The 25,102-nt window shown below is 54.7% G+C and overlaps 14 protein-coding genes across 14 annotated transcripts; 8 read left to right on the top strand and 6 right to left on the bottom strand.

The window, feature by feature from the left end:
- Positions 1-232: 232 nt before the first annotated feature.
- On the top strand, positions 233-775 carry ASPZODRAFT_20445 (hypothetical protein; the record flags this gene model as incomplete). The annotated part of the gene is made up of 4 exons (XM_022727596.1): positions 233-260; positions 335-566; positions 622-681; positions 742-775. 4 exons carry the CDS (start codon positions 233-235, stop codon positions 773-775), a joined length of 354 nt encoding a protein of 117 aa, XP_022576986.1.
- ASPZODRAFT_29201 (hypothetical protein) lies at positions 767-1,271 on the bottom strand (the record flags this gene model as incomplete). Its single annotated transcript, XM_022728174.1, has 2 exons — positions 767-1,077; positions 1,126-1,271. The coding sequence occupies 2 exons, from the start codon at positions 1,269-1,271 to the stop codon at positions 864-866; spliced, it is 360 nt and encodes a 119-aa protein (XP_022576985.1). The 3' UTR covers positions 767-863.
- Positions 1,272-1,404: 133 nt separating this feature from the next.
- Positions 1,405-3,160, bottom strand: ASPZODRAFT_137280 (hypothetical protein). The gene is made up of 2 exons (XM_022724267.1): positions 2,975-3,160; positions 1,405-2,915 (listed from the first exon to the last, which is right to left on the bottom strand). Exons 1-2 carry the CDS (start codon positions 3,044-3,046, stop codon positions 1,482-1,484), a joined length of 1,506 nt encoding a protein of 501 aa, XP_022576984.1. The 5' UTR covers positions 3,047-3,160; the 3' UTR covers positions 1,405-1,481.
- Positions 3,161-4,170: 1,010 nt separating this feature from the next.
- On the top strand, positions 4,171-5,121 carry ASPZODRAFT_105181 (hypothetical protein; the record flags this gene model as incomplete). The annotated part of the gene is made up of 2 exons (XM_022720886.1): positions 4,171-4,689; positions 4,778-5,121. The coding sequence occupies exons 1-2, from the start codon at positions 4,209-4,211 to the stop codon at positions 5,119-5,121; spliced, it is 825 nt and encodes a 274-aa protein (XP_022576983.1). The 5' UTR covers positions 4,171-4,208.
- Positions 5,122-6,647: 1,526 nt separating this feature from the next.
- ASPZODRAFT_125479 (hypothetical protein) lies at positions 6,648-8,554 on the top strand. The gene is made up of 6 exons (XM_022721428.1): positions 6,648-6,799; positions 6,857-7,014; positions 7,063-7,751; positions 7,803-7,967; positions 8,020-8,137; positions 8,193-8,554. The coding sequence occupies exons 1-6, from the start codon at positions 6,767-6,769 to the stop codon at positions 8,503-8,505; spliced, it is 1,476 nt and encodes a 491-aa protein (XP_022576982.1). The 5' UTR covers positions 6,648-6,766; the 3' UTR covers positions 8,506-8,554.
- A 324-nt stretch (positions 8,555-8,878) lies between these two features.
- ASPZODRAFT_76811 (hypothetical protein) lies at positions 8,879-9,224 on the bottom strand (the record flags this gene model as incomplete). Its single annotated transcript, XM_022730130.1, has 2 exons — positions 8,879-9,150; positions 9,203-9,224. 2 exons carry the CDS (start codon positions 9,222-9,224, stop codon positions 8,879-8,881), a joined length of 294 nt encoding a protein of 97 aa, XP_022576981.1.
- Positions 9,225-9,592: 368 nt separating this feature from the next.
- Positions 9,593-11,491, top strand: ASPZODRAFT_29198 (hypothetical protein). The gene is made up of 4 exons (XM_022728173.1): positions 9,593-10,032; positions 10,087-10,400; positions 10,462-10,592; positions 10,640-11,491. Exons 1-4 carry the CDS (start codon positions 9,717-9,719, stop codon positions 11,418-11,420), a joined length of 1,542 nt encoding a protein of 513 aa, XP_022576980.1. The 5' UTR covers positions 9,593-9,716; the 3' UTR covers positions 11,421-11,491.
- Positions 11,492-12,005: 514 nt separating this feature from the next.
- ASPZODRAFT_20439 (hypothetical protein) lies at positions 12,006-12,959 on the top strand (the record flags this gene model as incomplete). The annotated part of the gene is made up of 2 exons (XM_022727595.1): positions 12,006-12,038; positions 12,084-12,959. 2 exons carry the CDS (start codon positions 12,006-12,008, stop codon positions 12,957-12,959), a joined length of 909 nt encoding a protein of 302 aa, XP_022576979.1.
- Positions 12,960-13,035: 76 nt separating this feature from the next.
- On the bottom strand, positions 13,036-14,652 carry ASPZODRAFT_76869 (hypothetical protein; the record flags this gene model as incomplete). The annotated part of the gene is made up of 3 exons (XM_022730135.1): positions 13,036-13,549; positions 13,601-13,834; positions 13,889-14,652. 3 exons carry the CDS (start codon positions 14,650-14,652, stop codon positions 13,036-13,038), a joined length of 1,512 nt encoding a protein of 503 aa, XP_022576978.1.
- Positions 14,653-15,405: 753 nt separating this feature from the next.
- On the top strand, positions 15,406-16,127 carry ASPZODRAFT_29196 (hypothetical protein; the record flags this gene model as incomplete). The annotated part of the gene is made up of 1 exon (XM_022728172.1): positions 15,406-16,127. The coding sequence occupies exon 1, from the start codon at positions 15,414-15,416 to the stop codon at positions 16,125-16,127; it is 714 nt and encodes a 237-aa protein (XP_022576977.1). The 5' UTR covers positions 15,406-15,413.
- Positions 16,128-16,154: 27 nt separating this feature from the next.
- On the bottom strand, positions 16,155-17,558 carry ASPZODRAFT_29195 (hypothetical protein). Its single transcript, XM_022728171.1, has 2 exons — positions 16,451-17,558; positions 16,155-16,387 (listed from the first exon to the last, which is right to left on the bottom strand). The coding sequence occupies exons 1-2, from the start codon at positions 17,481-17,483 to the stop codon at positions 16,170-16,172; spliced, it is 1,251 nt and encodes a 416-aa protein (XP_022576976.1). The 5' UTR covers positions 17,484-17,558; the 3' UTR covers positions 16,155-16,169.
- Positions 17,559-17,885: 327 nt separating this feature from the next.
- ASPZODRAFT_105165 (hypothetical protein) lies at positions 17,886-19,710 on the bottom strand. The gene is made up of 2 exons (XM_022720885.1): positions 18,305-19,710; positions 17,886-18,207 (listed from the first exon to the last, which is right to left on the bottom strand). Exons 1-2 carry the CDS (start codon positions 19,504-19,506, stop codon positions 18,018-18,020), a joined length of 1,392 nt encoding a protein of 463 aa, XP_022576975.1. The 5' UTR covers positions 19,507-19,710; the 3' UTR covers positions 17,886-18,017.
- A 316-nt stretch (positions 19,711-20,026) lies between these two features.
- On the top strand, positions 20,027-22,846 carry ASPZODRAFT_147301 (hypothetical protein; the record flags this gene model as incomplete). The annotated part of the gene is made up of 2 exons (XM_022725249.1): positions 20,027-21,396; positions 21,580-22,846. 2 exons carry the CDS (start codon positions 20,027-20,029, stop codon positions 22,844-22,846), a joined length of 2,637 nt encoding a protein of 878 aa, XP_022576974.1.
- Positions 22,847-23,514: 668 nt separating this feature from the next.
- ASPZODRAFT_76809 (hypothetical protein) lies at positions 23,515-25,068 on the top strand (the record flags this gene model as incomplete). Its single annotated transcript, XM_022730129.1, has 1 exon — positions 23,515-25,068. The coding sequence occupies one exon, from the start codon at positions 23,515-23,517 to the stop codon at positions 25,066-25,068; it is 1,554 nt and encodes a 517-aa protein (XP_022576973.1).
- Between the last annotated feature and the right edge of the window lie 34 nt (positions 25,069-25,102).

Raw genomic sequence — 25,102 nt, 5'->3', positions numbered from 1 at the left:
GGCCTCTATCCTCATGGATATCCCATGTAATATATCCAAGAAGCAGCCTTCTAGTAAAGAAAAGGAAAGATTTCTGCCCCTGTACTGTGTATACTGGTAAGAGGAATACATACATATGTATGGTAATAATAAGTGATATAGTAAAGAACGGAGCACACCAAGGCATGTACTGATCGGTTGCTTATTGGCCAGGGCTACTATTGCCAGGTAGGCCGCGTAATGGTAAGAACAGATGGCTGAATACAGCCAGCCACCACATAGTGAGAGCACTGCTGAGTGAGGAGCAGTGGCTTCGTTCTTCAGCTGTACAACGGAGCGAACGGAACACGAGTAGCCGGCTGGGGTGTCAACCGCTCCCCTGCCCAGCAGTTGAAGCTGGAGAAGGTCATCCCAGGGGCCGCCTGGTCAGCCTGGACCTTGAAGAACGTGGGCGGCGGCAGTTATCTAGACTTGGCCGGCGGTAACCCGGCTAACTGCACCCCATTGCAGGGCTGGAACACTGGTGGCCAGACGAAGAGCTCACAGTGGTATCTGATCACACAGGACAGTAACAACAGTTGGATCATGTCAGTCTTCTCCTTCTTGATCTGTCTTTTTCAGCTTGACTCAGAGGAACCACAGGCTGCAGAATGCAGCGACGTTTACGTATGCCGACCTGGACAGCGGCTCGAGGAACGACGGGTATGTTGAGTCTTCCTATATGACGGGGATCTACAGCTAGTTAACGGGGATTCCAGAAAGCGTATCCAAGGGTACGAACGGGGGCCTGATCTGATTAGGAACCAGATGTGGAATGTGCATTTCTTTTAGTAGAATAGCTACAAGATGAATCAAAGGCTATACTTCTCTCTCTATATGAATAGTTATGAATTCAACCCCAGCTCGCCATTTGCCTTGAGCGTTGGGACTGCTTCCTGTCCCAACTTTGCACAGACGGCATTCTGGATGCGAGTCTGCGCATCCTCGTAGTACGGCTCGCGGTGGAAGACCTCGTCGTCGGTCTCGAGCAGACGCAGGATCACCCCCAGCGCCCGGTCGCGCGTGGTATACAGATCCGTTGCCCAGATCACATTTTGCCTTTGGTGTTAGGGTTAGGGTTAGGGTTGGGTTAGGGTTGCAGCTCACCCTTCATGGTCGACGCGAAGCAAGAAGGAGATGCTCCAGGGGCTGCGTGCCCGGGCTGACCAGGCCCTCAGATCTACAGACCTGCTGGAGGACGCCCTGCAGCAGCAGCGAGGCTTTGTCGTCGACGAGGGATCCAAGCAGGCCATCGCCGCCGGGGGGGGATGCGGTCAGGAAGGAGGCCCAGCATATGCTCGATCAGGAGACATGTGCTACGGGGTCTGACATAGCTTGGGATGAGATGTAGGCAGTCAATCCTGTCATTGACCTTGGTGGATATCTCGGCTTCAAATCTAGATGATTAGGGCTGTAGGTCTAGAGTAGCTTAATAGAGCTCTACTCTATAGCTACATATTGATTTAATTTCTGTCAGAATCACCTATCAGCTTCTCTATCCTGACTACATCCTCCGCCAAATCTAGCGCCAGCGCGATGCCCATGATTTTCCCAATATCCTCCAGACGCCGGATGATCCACCATCGCGTCTGACTCTTGATGACCGGCGCTTTGCCCACGGTGTACAGACACCAGGTCAGCATATACCCGCCCGACACGCTGGCGTGCGACTTGTGGTCAATCGAGGCATGATGCTGTCTAGACACCACCGCCCCCGACGCCGCAGAGACGAACCCCAGCGCCTGGGGAACAGTGGCCAGGATGTCGTCTCCCAGCGCGGACAGCGTCTGCACCGTTTCCTCGACCCGGCACTGCATCTGCGCCGTCTGGCCGGCCGGGATGGCCCCCATGGCCAGGATCTTGGCCAGGAGGTAGTAGACGATCTCGCCGGTGATGATCCGCAGAATCCGGGCGTGGTTCCAGAGCCGGATCGTCCACGAGGTACTGTACAGGTCGATCCGGCCATTGTAGACGATTTCCGGGTCCCCTGCGACGTCTCGGGTGGTTGTATAGGGCGCCTGGACGGCCAGAATGCCCGCAACATCTTCCAGCTCATCCTGGAGCCTGGTTCCGACGTCCAGCAGGTCACACCAGGCCGTCTTGCCGCCGTTGAAAGTGACGCTCCAGAGCAGATTGACACAGCGGGTGGCCAGCACCCCCAGCGACCAGAATGCACTCGAGCCTTGCATCCTCCTGCTGGCCTCCTCCTGCAGCTCCCACATGTCGGCCGGGAACGGTTGGATGCGTTGGATGCACGCGACGACCATGTCGGCGCGCACTTGGTTGAACATGAGGATGGCGGCCGGGTTGGAGAACTGGCTCCTGCCCCGGGCCACCACCAGCGCAGCAGCCCCCTCGACGTGTCGCACCCACGACTCGAAGCTGGAGATGTGCTCAAACACCCCCAGCGAGATGACCGACATGAGCGTGCTGTCCTTGACAGACTCCACCGGCGATGCCAGCGCCCTGTTGATGTTGTGGATCGCCTCCGAGTATTTCAGGCGCGCGTGGCTCGTCAGCTCGGGTTGCTGCCCTGCCATCGCCATGAGGCCTACTGCCGCCAGGCTGGCCACCAGCGTCCGGTGCTCGCCATCGGCGCTGAACACGGTGGGGATGTAGTTGAGGAAGCCATGCGCGGGCGACTGCCCCCCAACCACAAAGTTCCGGAGGAAGTAGTTGACGCCTATCTCGTCCACACTGGGGCCCAGGCCGCACACGGGTCGGGGGGAGTCGTGATCCTTGGTCGACGAGGCCGTCTTTTCTGCCTCTTTCTTCCTGGATCGTGTGATCGTCTGTTTGGTCTGGTCGCGGAACACAAGCTCCCATTCATCTCGGTAGCCGGGGCATTCGCTTTGCGTGCGAATACACTGTCCACAGTGAGGGAGCTTCTGGTCGCACTGGAAAATCAGGTAAAAAAAAGTTAAATTGAAGATCAAACATCACATTAATGACTTACACGTCGTTTGACGGCTCGACAGTTGCCGCAGCTTCTAGAGGCTCTTGCGCGAGATGTCCCTTGCGGTGACATCGTCCGGGGCATAGATAGGGGAAGATGAGGGGAAGGGAAAAGGCTGGGGCCGAGCAACCAAGTAAACAAGCTCACTCCCTGAGGTGTTAAATTGCCTGTTGGGGTCCAATGAAGCGAACTGGCCAATTACAAGGAGTTTAGCAAGAGTTAGATTGACTGAAGAATACCGCCCCCACCCGGCAAATAAGTAGGGCTGTCTGACGTCATTTTTAACGGATTGCTGGCAGGGCTTAGAATGTTCTAGCTAGCTATTTAAATCTTCTCTCGGTCTTCCAGGTAAGTAATATGCTATTTGATTATCAAACCTCAGTATCAGCTATCAAAGTAACAGTTTTTCTGTCCATCTTGGTCTTATACTGTTTAAAATTCCTGAAGAATATACCAGATATTTCTCCAAATAAAGCCCCACTGGGCTTTGACTGGTTATATGGCTAATCACTTACTAACCAACCTGGTTACTGTACAGATAGGGCTGGATCACAGCCCTACAGCCAGTTTTATTGTAAAGATAGTAATAATGACCATTAGGCCGAGGATAAAAGAGAGCAGGCTGATAGTTAGTGGCCAATTCTTACTAATCTGATCTGCAACCGAATCTGGTATCTCGGGGATCAAGCTGAGCACTTGCGGGGATCAGACAAGACCCTGGATCGGTAATCTTTGGGCATTCAGCATTCGGCGATACACCGACTGGATATACCACTAATCGCGAGATCTTCTTTTAAAACCCTAACCCTAAAACCATAGCTAAGCTTTGCAGGCACCGGAAACCCACTCAGTCCCCGGATTGGGCCCACTGGGTCGCCGACTGAAAAGCAACTATAACGGGCCAATCATAAGCTGTCTGTCCAGTTGTTTCTGACATCATATGCAACAGTAAAGACATTTATCTGCTACTGGAGTGCCTTGCTTTGGGAAGAATGAGAATTCATTACCATTAGACTTCTGATGCACTTGGTCCTTACAATGTCTATAAAAGCAGGCCAGGCCCTGTTGCAAGTCCGCAGAAATCGGAGTTTGTCTGTTGGTGAGTGAGTTGAAAAGTTACTAGGAGTTTCTCCTGATTGACCATTCCATGGTAGTATCTAGCCTCGTTTCACATCACCCGATAATACCAAGAGCACACCTGATTAGGAATAAGGCCGAAAAGAGGAGCAAGGCAATGATTACGCCAACCATCTACGGTATCTTTGAGGCTACCACATACAGCTGGCAGTATATTGTTGCCGACATGGGCACAATGACGGCTGCCATTGTGGATCCGGTGTTAGACTACAATAGGCCCACCCGGACCTTCACAAATGAAACCGCCAATTCCATGGTGGCCTTCATCAGGGAAGTCGGGTTGAGGGTGGATAAGATCCTAGAAACCCATGTTCATGAAGACCACGTTTCGGCTGCATCTTATCTCCAGCAGTGGCTTGCCTATGTGCAGGGGAGTATACCACCAATCTATATCGGAGGTCGAAGCAGTCAGCAAGCTCACAATAGTGATGGCCCCCAAGTCTTCCCCCGCGAGGAATACAGGGGCGCTATCTGGAAACCACTCATGGACCACGAAGTCTTCAGTATTGGCCGGCTTAGAGTCAGGGTGGTCCCATTACCTGGTCATAGCCCCCATCATATAGGCTATCAGATTGGCGGTAAGCTCTCTACAAACAATATTATATGAAGATCTTTGCATCCATAACAGTGCAGCCAGTTCTAATTACTTCTATGCTAATACTATAGATAATATCCTCTGCGGGGACTCGATCCTCAATCCTGATCTCGGCACGGCTCGCTGTGACCTTCCAGGCAGTGATGCACAGCTGCTCTTCGAGTCCTGCCAGCAGATCTTGAGTCTCCCAGACCATGTGAGGATTTGGCCTGGCCATGACTATCTACCGGCCGGACGGAGTGAGCCCATAGCATGGACCACAGTGGGAGACCAGAAGCAGAAAAACAAAAGTTTGAGATCAGGCATCACTAAAGAGGAGTTTGTGAGGCAACAGACTCAGGAGGATCTTAAACTGGCAAAACCAGAGGCTATATATAGTCATTTTCGACAGTCTTGGGCGCTGGGAGCTTTTTAATTTTGCCAACAGCAAATTTCAGTACACCATGCTCACTCAAGTTGGGGTCTAAAGCAGCAAATAATGAAATTCTATTCTAACTTAACATGGATGTCAATTATCGCCTCTCGAGTGGAGGAATACAGAAGCTGGAAGCGTAGCTCTCAAGAGGCATATATGGCTAGTAGATGTTCTTTTCATGTTGGTTTCAGCTTCTAGACACAATGCCAGTTCCTAGTATTAAGAACTTCGACTTGGAAGATTCCCTAAGAGGAGATATAGAAAACTGCCTGGATAAGAGTAGAATTATCACAATAGTTATAATCACTAGACCATATGCTGTATCATGGTAGTACTTTTGTGGCTAAGCTGGGGTGTTATTTCGTCTATCCTCCTAGCTCTCTCCTCTTAGAGAGGCAAGACTCCCAACTTTAGTATATATAAGCTTCAATATTATGGACTGGCTCTTGTAGTTTTTTAAGTATAATAGTGGGACATACAGTGCCTTTCAGACCATTTTTTATGTTGGGGAGAGTCAACCGAGAAAGCAAAACGATCCGAAAATCCTGAAGGATTCATTATCAACTCATGGGTGGAGACTATTGGCTGCAAAAAGCCAGAGCAGTTTCCTACTTGGGACATCTTAATCAAGCTAGATATCTGTCTTTATTGCAGCTGTGTAGTGCTGTAAGTATAAAGTTATCAAAATGGCCATTAGGTAGGATGTCTTATGTTTATACTAAATACCATAATAAGCCTGTCCAGCCTTTTTAGTTCGACGCCTACTTTAGTCTCCGAGTGATCATCAATTAATACTCAGGTAATAGGCGTAGTGCCTAGCTACCGGTTTAGTAATATGGAACATCAAGATCAGGATTTCACACAGGAGAATCCCTGCTGGCCATATGGCCGTCAGATGTATTGCATGATATGTCATGTACCTTGGTGATACCAAAACGGACTGGATAGGCGAACACGAATTTCCCAAAGTGCCGTCAATGGCTGGGATCCAGGTCATGGGATATGATAATCCAGTCCAAACCAATCCATCCTCGGTTAGTAGTGTGAGACCGGCTGGAAGTTGTGCCTAGACGCTGCTCGTGTCTAATAACTATTCCGTGTTAGTGGGTCTGTGGTAAGTACAAGCTCAAGCCAGAGATTACGCGAGCGCTCTAATAGGTCTTGCCTGACGATCCCTGATCGCATCAAAGCTTTATTCTAGGGTCTAAGCAATGGGCCCGGAGCCTCCGTGTGGGAGCGTCGTAATCGCTCGGGACGTCCGTTCACTGTGCCGAGCATAGCGGGGACCCCGGGGGGAGAACACGAGCCCACCCCGCCAATGGATGTGGCGTATACGGGGTGCCAAGAACCCCGCGTGCATCGGATGATATTATCTCCCGACAGACGATATCTGGGTATATATATACCCAGATATATAACAGGCATGGTGCCTTGTCGTGGTGGGTGTCCTGTCTATCCCTCGGTCGCTCTCATTCCCTCCGTCAACATGGAGAACGCCATCCCGATGACAGAGGTCGACAAAGACACGCAGGTGCAGATCGAAGATGTTGCCCCAGGTTGCTTGACCAAGGCCGAGCTGGCCGAGGGCCAGCATGACGCGCTGGCTGCGGTCACTCAGACGCCATGGGCGATCATCCGGCAGAACATGAAGCTATTCATGGTCCTGCTTATTGTACAGGTAAACCAAGAAACACAGAGATTTCAAAAGCAATAGCCCTATATACTGATAAGACAGTGCAATGGTACTATTCTTGGTATCGAGAATATCCTGCTCGGCAACCTGGTCGGCGTCCAGTCGTTCTGTCGTGTGATGGGATCCTGGGACGAGAGCACAAGCGCATATGCTGTTGCTGCCGGGACTCTGTCCCTGTGGGCGGGTGTCTATTCCATTGCGTACGTACTTCCTCCATGGCCGACTGAAAGAAATACTAAATGAAATAGGCAAATCATCGGCAATCTCTCTGCTGGATGGGTGGCCGATCGGTTCGGCCGCAGCAAGGCGCTGTTCACGTTCATCGTCATCATCTACCTGGGCGTGATGACGGAGATCTTGTCAAAGAACAAGAACGACTTCACCGGGGCCAAGATCATCATGGGCATCGGCAACGGCATGAACCAGGTGGCCACCACCACCTTTGTCGCCGAAGCCACTCCGCGTGAGATCCGTGGCATCACCATCGGCCTCTACTGGCTGACCTCGGCCATTGGGAATCTCTTCTGCACGCTGGTGATCTACGGCTGCAACCAGGCCTGGGGCAGCAACGCCTTTGACGACCGCGCCTGGAAGGTGCCGCTGTACATCGGGCTGAGCACGCCGACCATCACGCTGATCCTGATGCTGCTGCTGATGCCCGAGTCGCCCTCATGGCTGATCCTGAAGGACCGTGTCGAGGACGCCAAGAAGAGTCTGCACAAGCTGTATCCGCGCCGCTCGGTGGACGAGATCAACCGCATGACGCATGAGCTTCAGTATACGGTCTACAAGGAGCGGGAACTGCGTGACGCCGCCAAAAGCGCCTCCTGGCTCGATTGCTTCAAGGGCGTCAATCGGCTGCGCACGTTCTGTGCCATTTTCCCCTCTCTCTCCACCCAGTTCGCGGGGACCCAGTTGATCAACACCTATTCCACCTGTACGTCTTCATCTTCTCCTTTCGGCGATGAGTGAGTCCGGCTAATTGTAGACTTCTTCGAAATCGCCCACCTGGACAACTCCCTCGAGGCGAGCGTGATTGTGTATGTGGTCGGCATCGTCGCCTCCATCATCGCCTTTGCCCTCATGGATATGCCCAAGATCGGCCGCTGGCCTTTGCTCTTCTACGGCCTCATTATCATGACGGTCATGATGCGTGCGTCGTGCCCTGTTCTGATATCTGGTCCAGTCACCTAACTGTTCTTTAGTGGCCATTGCTATTGTCGACAGCGTCGGCAACCCTGCTTCCGCCGGCTCTGGCAACGCTTTTGTCGTCTTCCTGGCCATCTTCTATGCCTGCTCCGTCATCGGACCAGGTGTGGCAGGGTACGTACCTATCCAGAAAGATCCAACGCACGCAAAGCTCTCTAACAATTATCAGATGGGCTTATGCCGGTGAGACGGGCTCTGCAACTCTGCGCGCCAAAACCGCCACCCTGTCCATGTGCTCAAACGCCCTGGTTGGAGGCGTCTTCAACATCGTCATCCCCTACGAGCTGGACGCCATTGGGCCCAAGAGTGGCTACATGTTCTTCGGGCTGGGCGCCATCGCGCTTGTCTTTGTCTACCTCTGGGTTCCAGAGGTGACGGGGCGTACTTATGCCCAGCTCAACGAGCTGTTTGAGCGTAGGGTTCCCCCGCGTCAGTTCAAGACCACCGAGTGTACCGGTGATTACGGCAATGGGGAGGCTTGATCATGATGGTAAAGCATTGATACCTGAGGGTTTACAATATCTAGATGGTAGTCTAGCCTTTGTATAAGGATAGTAGAACTGAACTCTATTAATGCTTCTCTTAACCTAGTCCTATACAATCCTACTATATAATAATTAGGTATAACTTTTGGACTTAATAATGAACCATTGTTTAATAATACCTAATAAATTATGTACTAGAACCTTCACCTCAGCAGTGGAAACTGCTAGTATACTAAAGTTATACTATTTCTTTAGCAGCTTGCAGAACTATAGCTTCATAGTATTTATATAGATTTAGTATATACTAGGCTTCACACATTGACATTCAATATACTATCTCAAGATATTCTATACACCCTAGATACCGAGACTAGAGCTCCTCAAATCTCCGCAAATCCATCTCGCGTTCCAACAAAGGGATGACATAGGGATCAAAGGTCTTCCAGTAGGGGTTCCCCAGGTGGTACTTCTGCGAGTCCGCGTTCAGGTAGCGCTCGACGATCGTAAAGTCCTGCTTGTCGTGGACAGACTGCATCACAAACCAGGACAGCGTCTCCTTATCCTTGGAGTACACGGCCGAGGCCTCGAGCAGCTTCGCGTGCAGCTTCGAGATGGACTCCTCGTCGGGCTTGGCCCGCAGGTCTGGCCGTCAGCATGGTCCTGACTCCTCGATATTGCAGCCAGGGACACTTACGAACGACAATTGTATAGACCATTGGAGGCAATGTATGTATGGATTATAGATGGTGGTGTAAATATGATATCTCTGTCATGTTATTTCTGTGTGAGGGGATTCAGGGACAGACCCCACTTTGTTCCTTCGGTGAGAGCAAGCAGTAATGACCCCACCTCTGTCGAGTTTAGTCTAATTAATTAAGGCACAGGAAGGTTTAGAATATTGAAGATATAGATTAATAGTATTGATATAGGGCTGAGCAAGGCTGATTTCATCAATCTAGCAATATCATAGAACAGAAGTATATATCAATTAATTATAAACCTAATATACTTAAGAATTATCACATAGATAACAATGCTAATTAGATAGTTTTATAGGCTATAATTAATGGTTTTAAATTCCTGCCTCAGGCTTACATTGCCATCCCGTGCAGCCCCACCGGCCTGTTTTCCTTCCCTCTCCCCCTCCTGTTTCGCCCGTCCATCACCGCGTCGCCGGCTGCTTCATTGAGCGGCAACGGACGACGACGATGGCGGTACAGGAGGACAAGGCAACCCGCCGCCACTGCTGGACCTGTCGCCAGCGCCGCCTCGTCTGCGACTTCACCCGGCCCGCGTGTCGCCGCTGCACTGCCGACGGCAGGGCCTGTCCCGGCTACGCTGCCGTCAAGCCCGTCCGGCTGGAGTGGCTCGTCCCGGGCCGGATCAGCTCTCGCGGCCGCCGGCAGCAGCAGCAGCAGCAGGAGGAGGAACAATCGAGAAATGGCTGTGAGACGTCGCTTCTTGCCCAGCCGCAGGTGCCAATAGACAGCGCCACCGCCCACGTGCTGGAGGCTGCAGAATACTGTATTACATAATCTCTCCTCCAGGGTCTTTATTCTTTATTGTTGACTGCGACAGATAATACGTGTATTGGGCCGACGGTCGAGCCGATGATGCAGGTGGCCCCCGGGCTGGGCGTGGTGGAGATCTCGCCCTCCGTCTTCCATCGCTTCATGGCCGCGCCGGACTATGTCCGGCAGATCGTGGTGTGTTCGGCGCTGGGCCACCGGCTGTGTCGGAGCAGATACCAGAACAGCCCGGCCACGGCCATGCTCGAGCAGCGGTTCTTCCGCTCGCGGGGCTTGATGATCGCCTCGCTGCATGACGATATCGATGCCAACCAACTGTGCGATCGGGTCATTGTCGGCATCATTGCGCTTCTCGTCATCGACGTACGCACCACCATACTCACTGTTACCTGAATGCATCCCCGGGACTAATGTCATTCCAAAGGTCCGGCAAGGCATCTCTCACCATTCCTGGCGCCATCATCTCGAAGGCATCCGGAGAATCATCAAAATGCGCGGCGGGCAGCAGCTGTGCGCCTCACTGGGCGTCGTGCCCTCGCTGCTTCAATTTCTTCTGTACGTATGAGACAGATGGATGTGGTGATATCGATCTTCTTGCTCATGGGCAGCCTCGCTGTTTTAGGAGACACCACCTCGCCGGCGTCAGATATGGCCATCCGCCCTGACCATCTGGTCCTCTACAATTTCCTCGTGGACCGGTACGCCGCCCGCCACGATCTCTTCACCATGTTCCCGGCGCCGTTGTTCACCGAGACCATCCGGATCAACTATCTGCGTATGCGGGCAGCACATGGAGATCCAGATCTTGATCCTGGGCTCAGGATTGAGTTGAGGGACGAAGCAGAAGCTATTCTGGGCCGCTTATATGCCTTTTCCCCCGAGAAATGGGCGCAATCCAGATCTTCCTTTCCCTCTCCATCACCACCGCCATCTACAACATATGAAGAAGACTGCCAGCTCATCGGCCGCGTCTACCAGACAGCAGTGATCCTCTACGCCATTCCCTCGCTGCAAAGTGTCTCGGTCTTGCCATATTCACCGTTGTTATCCCATGACTGCACGGCCCTCTGCCAGCGGCTGCACACCCTTTTACAGGGATCCCTCTCGTCCCCGAAATTCCAGCGACTCCTCTTCTGGCCTTTGATTGTTCTAGGGGTGCATGCAAGCAAGGAGAATCCTGACACTCCCTCTCCCCATTATCAATCATTTGTCCGTCGGCACCTCCACGAAATCGGCCGCTTCACAGGCACGTATAATGCACAGGCAGCCCTGGATGTGCTGGACCGGTTCTGGCCCAGGGGGGGTGGATGGGACGACTGTTTTGATCGGCCGTATCTGCTGTATAGCTCACAGGGGGTTGATGGGAGGGGGTTGAAAGACTAGTAATGATATGATATAATTAGAAATAGAAATAGAAATCGGAAGAAGTTGATGGCTAATACCTATCTCTAGGCTTACATTTGTCCTTGCATAGTGGATATCCTACAGGTAGAGAAATGAATTCTATCCTAGCTATTTCCATTCAAATCTTCATATCAAAATCATATATCTTGTTGACTACGACGGATATACGGATACCCATCGTCAGATATATAGTTTCTCTTTACATCATTTACTTAACCATTTATTGACTGTTTCTTATTAACATTCTTATTATTCGTGTATTATAAGGGCCTAACCTTATTATGCACTTATATATTATGGATAATAATTATCCCTAAAAGTTATCTAGTTAGTTAGTTTAATATTATCTTATTATTGGCTCCATATAGGGAGAATCCTTGCATTATTTAGCTGAAATATCTTCATATTCAGCCTTTGTAAGAGATTCTATCAAGAATACTACTAACCCAACTAGGCCTAGCGCAAATCTGCCAAGAGCAATGCGAGATCCAGGAGAAAATGGCATCATTTGGCAACTTTGGATGATTGAGAGTCATCCAGCAGGCTCTTCCTCACCCACACACCATGGCTCCTGTTCAAGGCACGCTCCATAAATACGTACGCTTTGCCTCCTTCTTGATGCTGATTCACTGACCCTTCCAGGACGCCCGGCATGTCGCCTTTGAGCATGCCGCCGCCTCTCCCGGCCGCCACCTGCTGCTCTTCATCGGCGGCCTGACCGACGGGCTGCTGACGACGCCGTATACCACGCAGCTGGCCCAGCGGCTGCCGGCGGGCTGGAGCCTGGCGCAGGTGCTGCTGTCCAGCTCCTACGACGGCTTCGGCTGCGCCTCGGTGCAGCTGGACGTGGCCGAGCTGGCGGCCTGCGTGCGGTATTTCCAGCACGAGCAGGGCAAGCAGACCATCGTCCTGCTGGGCTGTTCCACGGGCTGCCAGGATACGCTGACGTACCTGCTGGCCCCGGGGGTGCCTCGCGTGCGCGCGGGGATCCTGCAGGCCCCCGTGAGCGACCGCGAGGCCCTGAGCCTCCTGATGGCCCCCGGGCAGCTGCGCGAGGCGATCCAGGCCGCGCAGGCCATATCCAGCGCCGAGAATGGCAAAGACAAAGACAAAGACGGCCGAAAGACAACCCTGCCGCCCCATCTGCTGCCGTCCTTCATGGCCGTCCCGATGACCGCCTACCGGTTCCTGAGCCTGGCCAGCCCCAACCACGACGGCGACGACGACCTGTTCAGCTCCGACCTGACGGACGCCCAGCTGGCGCGCACCTTTGGCGCCATCCCTGCCGCCACGCCGCTGTGTATCCTGTACTCGGGCAGCGACCAGTTCGTCCCCGACACAGTGGACAAGGAGGCCCTGGTGCAGCGCTGGATCGCCGCCAGCCGCGCGGGCACGGGGGCCGTCGACGAGGCCTTTTCGGGGGTGGTTCCGGGGGCGACGCACACGATGGAGGGTGCGCCGCAAGCCAGCCTGGACGACTTTTTTGACCGGGTTGGGTGGTTTTTGCAGAAGCTATAGCCTGTCTAGTTTGGAATATCATCTCATTTACTACTCTACTATCCTATGGCGCATGAGCCCCACGCAGGTGAACCTGTTAATCCCGCTTGACTCCGATTTCCCCCACCCGACGCAGTCCCAACAGACACACCAGACAGACGAGGCCCATCCAAGCCGTCATCGTCCAGAAGACGGCGCGATACCCCGAGACGGGCTCGGCGGCAGCGTCGGTGATGACGGAGGTGATGGACAATCCGATCGCGGTGCCGAGCTGGGCGCAGGTGTTGAAGACGGCCCCGCCCAGCGCCTGCGTGTGTGCCGGGAAGACGTCGGAGATGACCAGCAGGCCGACGGTGAAGAGGATGTCGCAGCTGAGCGGCGCGAGGAGCTGCGCAAAGAAGGCGTCGTACCAGTACGGCCAGTCGGGATGGATCACCGCCATCAGAAGCGGCGCCGCGGCGCTGGCCGCGGACGAGCCCAAGACCACCCAGAGCACGGGCATGCGGTTCACAAACACGCCGGTCGACACGTTGGTCAAGGCGCCGGCAATGAGCGACGGGAGAATGCGCAGGGAGGCTCCGAGGGCGGAGCTGTTCTGGATGTTTTGGAAGCTGGAGGGTGAGATGGGGATCCGCAGGACCGGAATAACAGGGCGGACTTACTACAGACTGCTATACAGCTCCATGCAGTTGGTCCCGGCGGTCGTCAGGAAGACCATGATGCAGCTGCTGGTAAACACGGAGCTGCGCCAGAGAGCGTTGGGGATGAGCGCTGGCCGCTGGTGCTCGACCTGGTGTTGCATCCACCAGACAAATGCCGCAATGCAGACGACACTCGTCGCCAGGAGGGCGATATTCGATGGCTGGTGGATGTTGTTGGTGTTTCCCGACAGTGCTCTATCTTATTAGTATCTTGATAACAGAGGGTGATATATATATATATATACGTACGACAAAACATAGGACAGTATGGCCAGCCCGGCGCTTAACAGAATCGCCCCCGTCCAGTCAATCTCCTTCAACAATCGCTCCCCCGAACCACAGGGGCGAGCATCAGGCAACGCCCAGATGCCGACGAGGAAGAGCGCAAAGCTGATCGCCCCCGCGAGATAGAAGGCGGCGCGCCAGCCGACGCCGTCGACAAACACCCCGCCGAGGACCAGGCCGAGCGAGAAGCCCAGCGGCCCCGCGAGCCCCAGGCAGGCAAAGCCCAGGTTGCGGCGGGGGCCTTGGGGCACCTGCGTCGAGATGATGGCGATGGACGAGGGCACGATGATGGCGTTTGTCACGCCCTGCAGGGCGCGGAAGGCGATGATCTCGCCGCCGGTCCGGGCCAGACCACAGGCCACGGCGCAGACGGCGCTGAGAAAGGCGCCGCCCAGGTTGACCGGTTTGGCGCCCACGACATCGGCCACGGACCCGGCGATCAATAGACACGATCCGGCGGTCAGGTAAAAGGCCGAGGTTGGCCAGAGCAGCAGCCGGTCGGGGATGTCGAGACTGGCGGCGATGGTGGGCAGGCCGACGACAATGACGCCGTTGCAGAAACTGCTGAACAGAGACAGGCCCAGCAGCTGAATCACGACCAGGACGGTCTGGGGGGGGGATAGTTTTGCTGGCTCTTCAGTCTGGTTATTCTGCCTTGACTCGGCGTCGTGGACAGCCTCGTGGACAGCCTCGTGGACAGCCTGGATGGTTTGCAACTCGGTCGACATGTTGAATAGATGTCGTAGAAGATGTCGGAAGATGTCGTAGAAGATGATGTCTTATTATGAGTCAGAACTAGACCATGTAATGTAATAGGTTGGCGTAATTTTACAAGGTGTATATAAAGTACTTATATTTAGATAGTATAAAATGAGTTCTATATAGTGAATCACAGATGTCTAGTTAAACTGATATCCCTATTTAACGCCAGATTTACTGTGCTCAATAATATATAGAGTATTCTATATAAACCACAGAGTCGCAGGGTATACCAGATAAGAGTCCATATTACAGCTTAATATATTATATATTATAGGGGCTAATCTATTTATTTATATATATATTGAAATACTTATATTAGTGTTTATTACAATCCTTATTATAGTAATAATGTAATAATAGGGTTAGAGGGTTAAAATAATACCCTTATATTTTACATTATTCAACTTTCTTTTGCTGGATATTGTAGCTGCTGTGTTTATATTGTTATGAGGTTACTAAGCATGCTAAAGTAATAGTGGTAGCTATAAGGGTGTACCACCTCATGCGATAGATAAGACTGTCTAGAACAATCAAGTACAGACCAATCGCTAATTATTGCTATTATAATACCACTAATCCTATAGGGTATAGTGCACTCCTGCTAGACTATTACCAACTGTGGCTGGCTGACGCTTTTAGCTGATATTAGATTCTCAACGGAGTACTCCGTTTCATCTTCACTTGTATCCATGATTCCCTCTTATAAGTATTAATACACTCCGTACACATGTCCAAGATAATCCCCTCCCCCGGGAGCCACCCCGACGTCAAGGCCGACGCACGCCGCGTGTTTGACGTGCTCCGGGCCGGAGGCATCGCCCTGGTGCCGACGGAGGTGGGCTACGGCCTGATGGCGTCGTCGAGCGAAGCGGTTGAGAGAGCGTTTGCAGCCAAGCGGCGGCGCCCCGGCCACGCACAGGGGATCATCGGCACGCACGCCTTGCAGCGGGCATTGCACGTGTTGCCTGCGGACAAGCAGGAGATGATCCGCACGTTACACGAGGAGATGGATCTGTCGTTTGCGGTGGTTGCGCCGTACGACGCCGATCACCCGAGGCTGCAGCAGCTGAGTGCGGCGACGCTGGCCAACACGACCCAGGACGGCACGGTGGGCGTGTTTCTCGGCGGGGGATCGTTGCTGGCCGAGCTGGGCCGCCTGAACGACGCCGCGGGCCAGTTGATGTTCGGCAGCAGTGCCAATCTCACGGGGACGGGGCAGAAGTTCCGCGTCGAGGACGTCGACGACGAGATCAAGGACGCCGCCGACGTGATTGTCGACTACGGCCTGCAGCGGTATCATGTCTATGGGGGGCGGCCGTCGACGATCATCGATTTCGACCGCATGAAGGTCTTGCGCATCGGCTCGTCGTATGAGCTGCTGAGGGAGCGGTTGGCCAAGTACTGGGCGGTTGTCTTGCCTGTGGATCCGATGTATCTTTAATTTAATTATATGTATATTTATATGTATATGTATATGTATAATCTATTCCCGGATCCAGTCAAAGACAATGTGCGAAAACGCCCGCGAGGGATGGTCGACGAGCCGGTAGAAGAGCTCGGCAAAGGCGATGACGGTGAGCAGGGAGACGAGAAAGGAGACAAAGACCGAGACTTGCGATGGCCACTGCCGGTCGACGTTGAGATGGATGAACAGGCGCATGCCGGCCGTGTAGACGACGATTCCTTGGGCAAAGAGCCACGCTGAAGAAAGTAGTCAGCATCTCTGGGGGATGGAACAGTGCGGGGATGGAAGATGCAACTTACACAAAGATCTCGAACCCAGATAGACAAAGACCGGGTTGGCAAAGAGGCGCTGCAGCCAGGGGTAGGTGTCGACGGCGAGCAGGAAGCCCAGGAGGATGAGATAGATGTCGTCTCGGGCCTGGGGCTGGGAGGAGTCGTAGTCGGTGTTGAGGCCGCCCGAGTAGTACAGGCCGGCGTGGGCGACGATCTCGGAGTCGTAGAGCTGGGGGTTCCAGCCGGTCCAGAGGAACTGCATCAGCACGCCGCCGAGCATGAGAAGGAGATAGACGGTCCAGGAGGGGAGGAAGAGGCCCTTTTTGAAGGGCAGGGGGATGCCGCGGGCGGCCTTTTGCTGGAAGTCCATGTTGACGACCATGTCGGCCAGGAGGAGGCCGGAGATGGAGTACCAGGCCCAGGACTGCATCCACCAGGCGGAGAGGACGAAGAAGAGGGCGGCCTTGAGGCGCCAGGCCGGGCGGGTGTAGGGGGCGACGATCATGGTCATGTAGACGGTGAAGCTCTGGGTGTAGAGGACGGTGAGGATCCAGAGCAGATGCGAGGGGAAGGCCAGGCTGGCGGCGGAGGTGGCAAAGGTGCGGGTGATCCAGAAGAGATTGAAGACGGCGTTGAAGTAGACGAGGGCGTTGGGGATGTCGTAGGGCACGGAGGCCGACTCGTTGCCGGTGAGGTCGAGGAAGTACTGGATCCAGGCGTAGCCGTCGGTCTGGGCGAGGATCAGCTTGGCGAGGCCGAGGCCGACGAGGGCCGGGAAGAAGAGGCGCAGGCCGCGGCGGAAGATGGCGCCGGTGAGGTTGGCCTTGGAGGGGTCGCGCAGGAAGGGGATGGCGATGCTGCGGGCGGACAGCAGGATAAAGGCCGAGTAGATCAACGGGCCGTTCCAGAACAGCACGCCCAGCGACTTGCGCAGGTCCATCTGCCACAGGGGGCCCTGGTTGTTGTACGAGTTGACGACGGTGCCGGGCAGGAAGGCATCGAAGAAGACAAAGAGGAAGGACTGGATGGTGAACCAGCCTCGGAGGCCGACCAGATGCATTATGTATAGTATAGTATACTATCGTATAGTATATAGTATAGTATACTATAAGTATAATAGTATACTATAAGTAGTATATATAGTGTATACTATAAGTGAATAGAATATATAGTATAGTATAGAGTATAAGTAGAGTATAGTATAGTATATACTATAAGAGATATATCTATATATAGTAGATATCATATACGATAGTGTCAAGATAAGGTAAAAGAGCCGAACCAGCCAAACAAAGAGATTTGTCACTAATATCCAGTTACCGGGTATCGCTAAAATCTACTCGATTTCGTATTGCAGAATTTTCTGCCGCAAACCCACCCTCTATTAGAAATCGATTCTACGATATCCACTTCGGCTCTTGGACTCCATTCTGAGCTTAATTAGGACGGAGTATTCTTATCTCATGCTCTACTGTTGATGCATCTATAGATCACACCATGTCTATGCATAGATCACAAACTTAATTCAGCATCTAAGCTGCATAATGAACGCAGCCTATCTCATCCAGTCCTCCTCCTCGGGTAATCTTCCCCTCTATCCTCTCGCCGTCGGGTTCCAGGCTGAGTAGCGGCTGACCAGGCGTGCGTGGCCATACAACCCCACCACGGCTGTGATGACCAGATAGACGGGGTACGTTACCGAGAAGACCACGATCATCCAGGGGTCGATGAACTCGGATTTGGCCCGGTGGGTGATCCACAGGGTCGCCAGAAGACACGACACACTGAAGTCAGTAATTAGTAAACAAAGTAAAAAAATAAACAAAGTAAAAAAATAAACAAAGTAAAAAAAAATAAAAAAAAATAGAAAAAAAAAAATACCTGATGATGAACAGCCACTGAGACACAGGATACTGGAAATAGATAAGAACCGCCCAGGCATGGGCAGTCTTGGGGAACTGCGTGATCACCACGCTGGCGACGAGACACACATACTGCGTGATAAGGTAGTAGCTGAGCTCACGCACCAACAACAGCGACAACAAACCAAAGCGCATGCGGCCGCTGCGCTGCACCTCCTTGCCCGTCCAGGCCAGGCGCAGATGGCGCAGGCTCGCCTGGGCCCAGCCCTGGGCCCACCGCAGGCGCTGGTTCCAGAGGGCGTGCAGCGAGACGGGCGCCAGCTCGTACGAGACGACGTTCATGTCGTGCTCGATGCAGGCGCCGCGCGAGAGGGCGCGCAGGGTCGAGTCGATGTCCTCGGTCAGCATGGAGTCGTCCATGCGCAGCTCCGTCAGCAGCGTCGCGCGCCAGAAGCCGTTGGAGCCAGTGAACAGGCCAAACCCCCACAGCGCCGAGCGGCCCGGGTGCGAGACGGCGTAGATTTTGTCGAACTCGGCGGCCACCATGGCGGTCTGCAGCGAGTGCGCGGCGTTGAAGATCACACAGCGGCCCTGCACAATGTCCACGCCCGGCCGGGTGGTGAGCCGCTCCATCGCCCAGCGCGGGCCGTACGGGTGCGGGTAGTGGTCGCAGTCGAAGATGGCGACGATGTCCTTGGCCAGCCCGCGCGACAGGAAGTAGTTGAGGTTGTCCGCCTTGGAGCTCGAGTTGGGCACGCTCATCACCCGCAGCCGCGCCGGATGCTGTTCAGCCAGCCCCTGCAGCTGCGACTCCAGCGGCTCGATCGCGTGCGGCGTGTTGTACAGCACATTGATGCTCAGCTTGTCCGCCGGATACTGGATCTGCTCCAGCGCGTACCGCACCCGGTCCAGGATGATGTCCTGCTCATTTGGCAGATACGCCACGATGATCAGGTCCAGGTGCAGCAGCTGCTCGTCCGGCGTCGGGAACTGCCACTCCTTTGCCTCCAGCCGCGCGCTGGCCTGGCGCGCGTCGCGGAGGGGGGCGATCCCCATGAACGCCTCGATCACCGAGTTGCCCGCGACATAGAAGTTGGTGCACAGGCAGATGAACCAGAACACTTGCAGCAGCTTGGCCGTGCACACCGTGTAGATGCACACCGATGTGATGAAGTACGAGGCCACCAGGAGGGGGGGGGTGTATTTCTGGATCTGCAGCATTGGGAGGAGGAGAAGAGAATATAGAAGAGAAGAAGAGAGAAGATAGAAGATAGAAGGAGAAGACAGAAGATAGAAGATAGAAGGAGAAGACAGAAGACAGAGACAGAGACAGAGACAGAAGATACTTAAACATATACAGACAGACAACGTATTAAATAGTCTAGTTCCCAATCTGGCTGACCTGCCGATGCTCGTCCGTTCCTCGCTTCAAATGTCTTATCTTTTTTTTTATTTTTATTTCTTTCTTTGTCTAACAGTGCCACATCACTCATCTAAATAATCTGTCTCTTCCTGTCTTCTATTTAATCTCTATCTCTGTTCTTAATTTAATCTCTCTTCCTTGTTAAATTCTCTCTCTATCTCCTGTCTCCTCTTCCCTCTCTCCCTCTATCCCTCTCTCTCTATCTCCTCCTCTTCTCTCTCTCATCTCTTCTATTCCTCTCCCTCTCTCTCTTCTCTATCTCCTCCTCATCTCTTCTATTTCTCTCCCCCTCTCCCTCTATCTCCCCCTCTCCCCACCATGAAAGCTCTCTATCTTCTACTCTTCCCCCCCCTCATCGCCGCCATCAATGGAACCAACAACACCGACTGCTCGTGCGGCTACCGCGACGGCGCCAACCTGTGGACCGACTCGCTGATCGTCTACTTCAACGAAACCGACTCCCTGCAGGATAGTGGCTTCGAGGCCCAGGTGTACAAGCACCACTACGAGAATGGCTGGAACAACCTGTTCCGCCAGGGCGCCGACCTGGCGCATCTCACCTTCATCCCCAACGAGTCGCTGGCCCTCAACCTGTCCGTCGCCACCCCCGACCACCTCGTCATGGGCGCCGCCATCCAGACCCTGCGCCATGACATCCATTACGGCTCCTTCCGCTCCTATCTCAAGGCGCCGCTGGCCTGGACCGGCGGCAGCGCCCTGACCATGGAGCTGCTGTACAACCAGACCGAGACCTTCAGCCTCAACCTCAACAGCGTCGAGAACGCCACCGAGTCGCGCATCACCATGCTCGTCAACCGCGAGTTCCCAGACTCCATCTACGGCGTCAACTACACCACCCTCGTCGACCGCGACCAGGTCAACCCCTGGGATTTCACCGAGTACCGCCTCGACTGGTCCCACAACGAGATGCTCTTCTTCCTCGGCAACGAGTCGCATCGCAACATCTCCCGCAAGCATCTGCCCTCCCTGCCCTCCGTCCCGGGGCCCATCCATTTCAAGCACTGGTCCACCGGCAACTATTACTCCATGCAGGGGCCCCCCTGGCAGGAGACCACCGCCAACATCGGCTGGATTCGCTTCTTCTTCAACACCACCTCCATGTCGACGGAGCAACGGCAACAATTCGACGCCCGCTGCAACTCTTCTTCCTCCTCTTCCTCCTCTTCCTCCTCTTCCTCCTCTGTCTGTTCCGTCGACGACACCTCCCTCCGCGGCTTCACGGCCTACTCCCACAACGCCACGGTCCGCTGGCATCAGCACCACGCCCCTTACTCGGCCCGCTTCGCCTCCATCTCCCTCATCGCCATCTGCAGCACCCTCAGCGCCGGCCTCATGCTGTACTCCTTCCTGCAGCGCTCGCGCCAGAACATCCAGTCCAGCTCCTCCACCGAGCGCTTCGTTCCCTCGCCCTCCATGGAGCCGCCTTTTCCCCCGGATTCCGCCCTCGCCACCCCCGGCCCCGATTCCGGCACCGTCACCCCGTATGGCGATCATGTGATCATGTCTGGTCAGGTGACACCCCTGGCCAAAGGTCACATGGTCAGTCTTGATGGTCACGTGATTACAGATTCGAGTAACGTGACCTTGGTCAACAACCCTAACCCTAGTCATGGGATCACCGATGCCAGCCTCGCGACCCTGGTCAATAACCCTAACCCTAGTCACGTGTACTCACTCACCTCGGACTCGGCCGGCTCGGCCAAGGGATTCTCCGAAAAGACCCTCGCCGTCACGGAAGACGCGCTCCCCGATAACCCTAACCCTAACCCTAACCCTAACCCTAAGACTGCGTCTGCTCTCCCTGCCGCCAAAAAGCGAGTCGACTATCTCGCCGGCCTCGTCGCCGTCAGCTCCCTGCTGGTCACCGGCATCCATTTCTGCCTGACCTTCGCCAACGCCGCCATCAACCCGGGCGCCTACATTCACTACAACTCGGAAGTATGGGCGCGCAAGACCATCGTCCCCTTCACCCTCAACCAGAACTGGATCGGCCCTTTCCTGATGACCTCCAGTCGCTTCTTGGCTGCCAGCTACCTGAAGAACGGCAGTCTGGCGGCCATGGCTGAGAAGACCGTCGGCCGGACGCCGCGCATGTTGATCCCCGTCATTGCCATCGCCCTGCTGGAGTATTTCCTCATGGACGCCGGCGCGACCAAATGGCTCGAGTATCTGGCCAGCATCAGCTGGTCCACCTGGCCCTTCACCGTCGAGTACACCAACTTTGGCACGTTTATCGCCGAGATCATCGAGCTGATGTATCTGATCCCGAATGCCGCCCCGCAGATCACCTTCAACTACTGCACTGGTGTGTTGTGGACGATCCCCGTGCAGCTGCAGGGCTCGTGGACCGTCCTGCTGGCGGTGCTGGTCGTCGCCGAGATCAAAACCCCCTGGAAGCGCTTCGGCTACTACGCCGTCGCCATCGTCACCAACTGGTACGGCCTCAACTGGGGGTCCTACTTCTGGCTGGGCCTGCTGCTCACCGACCTCGACCTGACCTACAACTACCGCCCCTGGCTGCGCGCCCGGCCCTGGCTGTACTACCCGGTTGTCGTCCTCAGCCTGGTGATGGCCATCGGTGGCCTGGGTATCGACTTCACCCCGCAGTGGACCAACGTCCTGTACGAGACGTACGAGTACGGCATCCATCCAGACTGGCAGACTGGACGCCCCATCGCGCAGACGTCGGGCGCAGGCTATCCGCAGTATTACATCCCGCGTCTGAACGGGCTGGTCTTCAGCTTCGGCCTGCAGACCCTCGTCGAGCTCAGCCCCGCCGTCCAGAAGCTCTTCTCCTTCAAGTTCTTCGTCTACGTCTTCCCGCACATCTTCACCATCTACCTCATCCACGGCTTCGTCTTTTGGTCCTTTGGTTCCGCCCTGTGCATCACTTTTGCCAGCCTGGGGCTCCCCTACTGGGCCAACATCTCCCTCGTCGCCCTCTGCTGCTACTCCACCATCATCGTCAGCCTGCCCTTCCTCACCCCGGTTGTCGAGACCCTGGGCAAGAAGGTCACGGCCGATATCTGGCGCATGGCCCATGAGGTCCCGACCATGAGGAAGCCGACCTTGTATCCATGGACCAAGACTTTGATTTTAGACAGGGGGTCTGCTTGACACATTCCTTTACATTACACATTCTCCTAGACACATTAATGCCTCATTCCTCATCTCTTGGCACTGCGTAAGATCTACATGGATCAGTACGTAGGAATACTCCGCATCTGGATTATTACAAATAATAATTAGATTGCAATCACATACAGTCAGGGATAAGACTAATATAGTCAAAACATAGTGCCATCACATGCTCGGCGGAATAAGGTTATCCGTGCAGAAGTCGGAGGTTATTCAGGGCCGATCAGGTACATCATGCATCCATCATATCTATCATAGTACATTATATCAATATATTAGTATATATATCAATGTATTAGTATATTATTAGTATCATAGTATATTATATCAATGTATTAGTATATTATATGAATATATATATTGGTATCAAGCAATAATACAACCTCGGAGTATTCACTCGTACCCCTCTCCATACTACGTAAGCTCTCCACTGCAGATCATGGCAGACCAGGGTCAGACGGACGATCCGTCGCCCCCCGTCATGCTCGCCCAGCTCACTGCAAGTATTTAACCTACTCTGAACTCTTTCACTTTCATCACTTCATCACTGCTCACTTTTTCACTTCTCACTTTCTCACTTTCTCACTTTGTATAGTCATCTAGTCATCTGGTCATCTCTTTCTACAATGAAGACAGCTTGGCTGGGGATGGCGGCCGTGACCGGCGCCCACGCGGCCCTGTACGAACAGCCGATCACGATTGCGCAGGGCAAAGTGCAGGGCGCGGCGGCATTCAACGCCTCGTACGGCTCCTTCTTCCCCAACTGGAAGGACATCAGCGTGTGGAAGGGGATCCCGTACGCGGCGTCGACGGCGGGGGAGAACCGCTGGCGGCCCCCGCAGGACCCCGCGGCGTGGAACGGCACGCTGCAGGCGACCGAGTTCGGCCCCGGATGCCCCAGCTCCAGCGCGGCGACCACCAGCGAGGACTGCCTGTCGGTCAACGTGTGGAGCCCCGCGACCAGCGCCGACGAGAAGCTGCCCGTGATGATCTGGTCGTACGCCGCAGGCGGCACCTCAGGCATGTCCACGTACGACGGCGGCGGCATGGCCACCCACGGGGTTGTCTTCGTCAACTACAACTACCGGACCGGCCCGCTCGGGTGGCTGACGCTGCCGGCGCTAGCGGCCGAGGATGCGAAAAACGTGTCCGGCAATTACGGCCTGCTGGACCAGATCCGCCTGGTGCACTGGGTGCGCGACAACATCGCCGCGTTCGGGGGCGACCCGGACCGCATCACCGTCTCGGGCCAGTCGTTTGGCGCCGGCGCCACCTACCACACGGTCAACTCGCCGCTGACCAAGGGCTTGATCAAGGGCGCCATTGCCGAGAGCGGCATCAAGGACCCCTACGACCCCAGCCTGTGGGGGTACGGCAGCGACTACCGCAACATGTCGTGGGCGCTGAGCTTCAGCGAGACCTACGCCGAGTCGCTCAACGCGACCACCGCCGCCGAGCTGCGCGCGCTCAGCGTCGATGAGGTGCTCGAGGGCGCCGGCGTCAGCACCTTTGTCGGCTTTGACCCGGTCCTGGACGGCTACGCCATCCCCAACAAGTACATCGTCAGTCTGGAGGACGGCGCCCCCAACGACGTGCCCATCCTGGTCGGCAACAACGCCGACGAGGACGACGTGTCGCTGACGCTGTCGCTCACCGTCGACGAGTACATCGCCGAGGTCAACGAGACGTACGGCCCTGCCGCCGCCGCCCTGCTGGAGCTGTTCCCCGCCGCCAATGCCACCCAGGCCGCCGACGCCTACAACGACATCCTGCGCGCCATCATCCGCGTCTCGACCTGGTCCTTTGCCCGGCGCTGGCACCAGACCGAGTCCAGCCCCATCTACCAGTACTACTGGACGCACGCGCCCCCCGGCCAGGACTCGGGCGCCTTCCATGGCTCCGAGGTTCCCTACGCCCTCAACAACCTGTACGCCGTCACCACCTCCGACTGGGAGGCCGACGACTATGCCATCGCCCACCGCATGTCGGCCTACTGGGCCAACTTCGTCAAGACCCAGAATCCCAACGAGGGCGGCTCCTACAAGAACAACGGCTCCCTGCCCTACTGGCCCGCCAATGTGCCCGCCAACAACGTCACCTTTGAGGTCGGCAAGGTCTGGGAGACCATCCCGGTGGGCTCGCCGGAGCTCATCGATCTCATGCTCGAGTACTTTTACTACGCCACTCCGGATCCCATGTAATCATATACTATCTTACTATCTATACTATCTTACT

This window comes from Penicilliopsis zonata, assembly GCF_001890105.1.
Source record: "Penicilliopsis zonata CBS 506.65 unplaced genomic scaffold ASPZOscaffold_28, whole genome shotgun sequence".
Lineage (NCBI taxonomy): Eukaryota > Fungi > Ascomycota > Eurotiomycetes > Eurotiales > Aspergillaceae > Penicilliopsis > Penicilliopsis zonata.
The sequence above is the reverse complement of the archived record's forward strand: the minus strand, read 5'-3'. Positions and strand labels throughout refer to the sequence as shown.

Excerpts from the sequence above, each read along its gene's own strand:
- ASPZODRAFT_137280 (XM_022724267.1), bottom strand. The coding sequence starts at position 3,046 with ATGTCACCGCAAGGGACATCTCGCGCAAGAGCCTCTAGAAGCTGCGGC. Across the intron at positions 2,916-2,974 it reads GTCGAGCCGTCAAACGACGT|TGCGACCAGAAGCTCCCTCA; the intron begins GTAAGTCATTAA and ends CTGATTTTCCAG.
- ASPZODRAFT_125479 (XM_022721428.1), top strand. The coding sequence starts at position 6,767 with ATGAAGCTATTCATGGTCCTGCTTATTGTACAG. Across the intron at positions 6,800-6,856 it reads TGGTCCTGCTTATTGTACAG|TGCAATGGTACTATTCTTGG; the intron begins GTAAACCAAGAA and ends CTGATAAGACAG. Across the intron at positions 7,752-7,802 it reads GATCAACACCTATTCCACCT|ACTTCTTCGAAATCGCCCAC; the intron begins GTACGTCTTCAT and ends GGCTAATTGTAG.
- ASPZODRAFT_29198 (XM_022728173.1), top strand. The coding sequence starts at position 9,717 with ATGGCGGTACAGGAGGACAAGGCAACCCGCCGCCACTGCTGGACCTGT. Across the intron at positions 10,401-10,461 it reads TTGCGCTTCTCGTCATCGAC|GTCCGGCAAGGCATCTCTCA; the intron begins GTACGCACCACC and ends GTCATTCCAAAG. Across the intron at positions 10,593-10,639 it reads TCGCTGCTTCAATTTCTTCT|GGGCAGCCTCGCTGTTTTAG; the intron begins GTACGTATGAGA and ends CTTCTTGCTCAT.
- ASPZODRAFT_29195 (XM_022728171.1), bottom strand. The coding sequence starts at position 17,483 with ATGCATCTGGTCGGCCTCCGAGGCTGGTTCACCATCCAGTCCTTCCTC. Across the intron at positions 16,388-16,450 it reads TCTGGGTTCGAGATCTTTGT|CGTGGCTCTTTGCCCAAGGA; the intron begins GTAAGTTGCATC and ends TACTTTCTTCAG.
- ASPZODRAFT_105165 (XM_022720885.1), bottom strand. The coding sequence starts at position 19,506 with ATGCTGCAGATCCAGAAATACACCCCCCCCCTCCTGGTGGCCTCGTAC. Across the intron at positions 18,208-18,304 it reads CAGTGGCTGTTCATCATCAG|TGTGTCGTGTCTTCTGGCGA; the intron begins GTATTTTTTTTT and ends TACTGACTTCAG.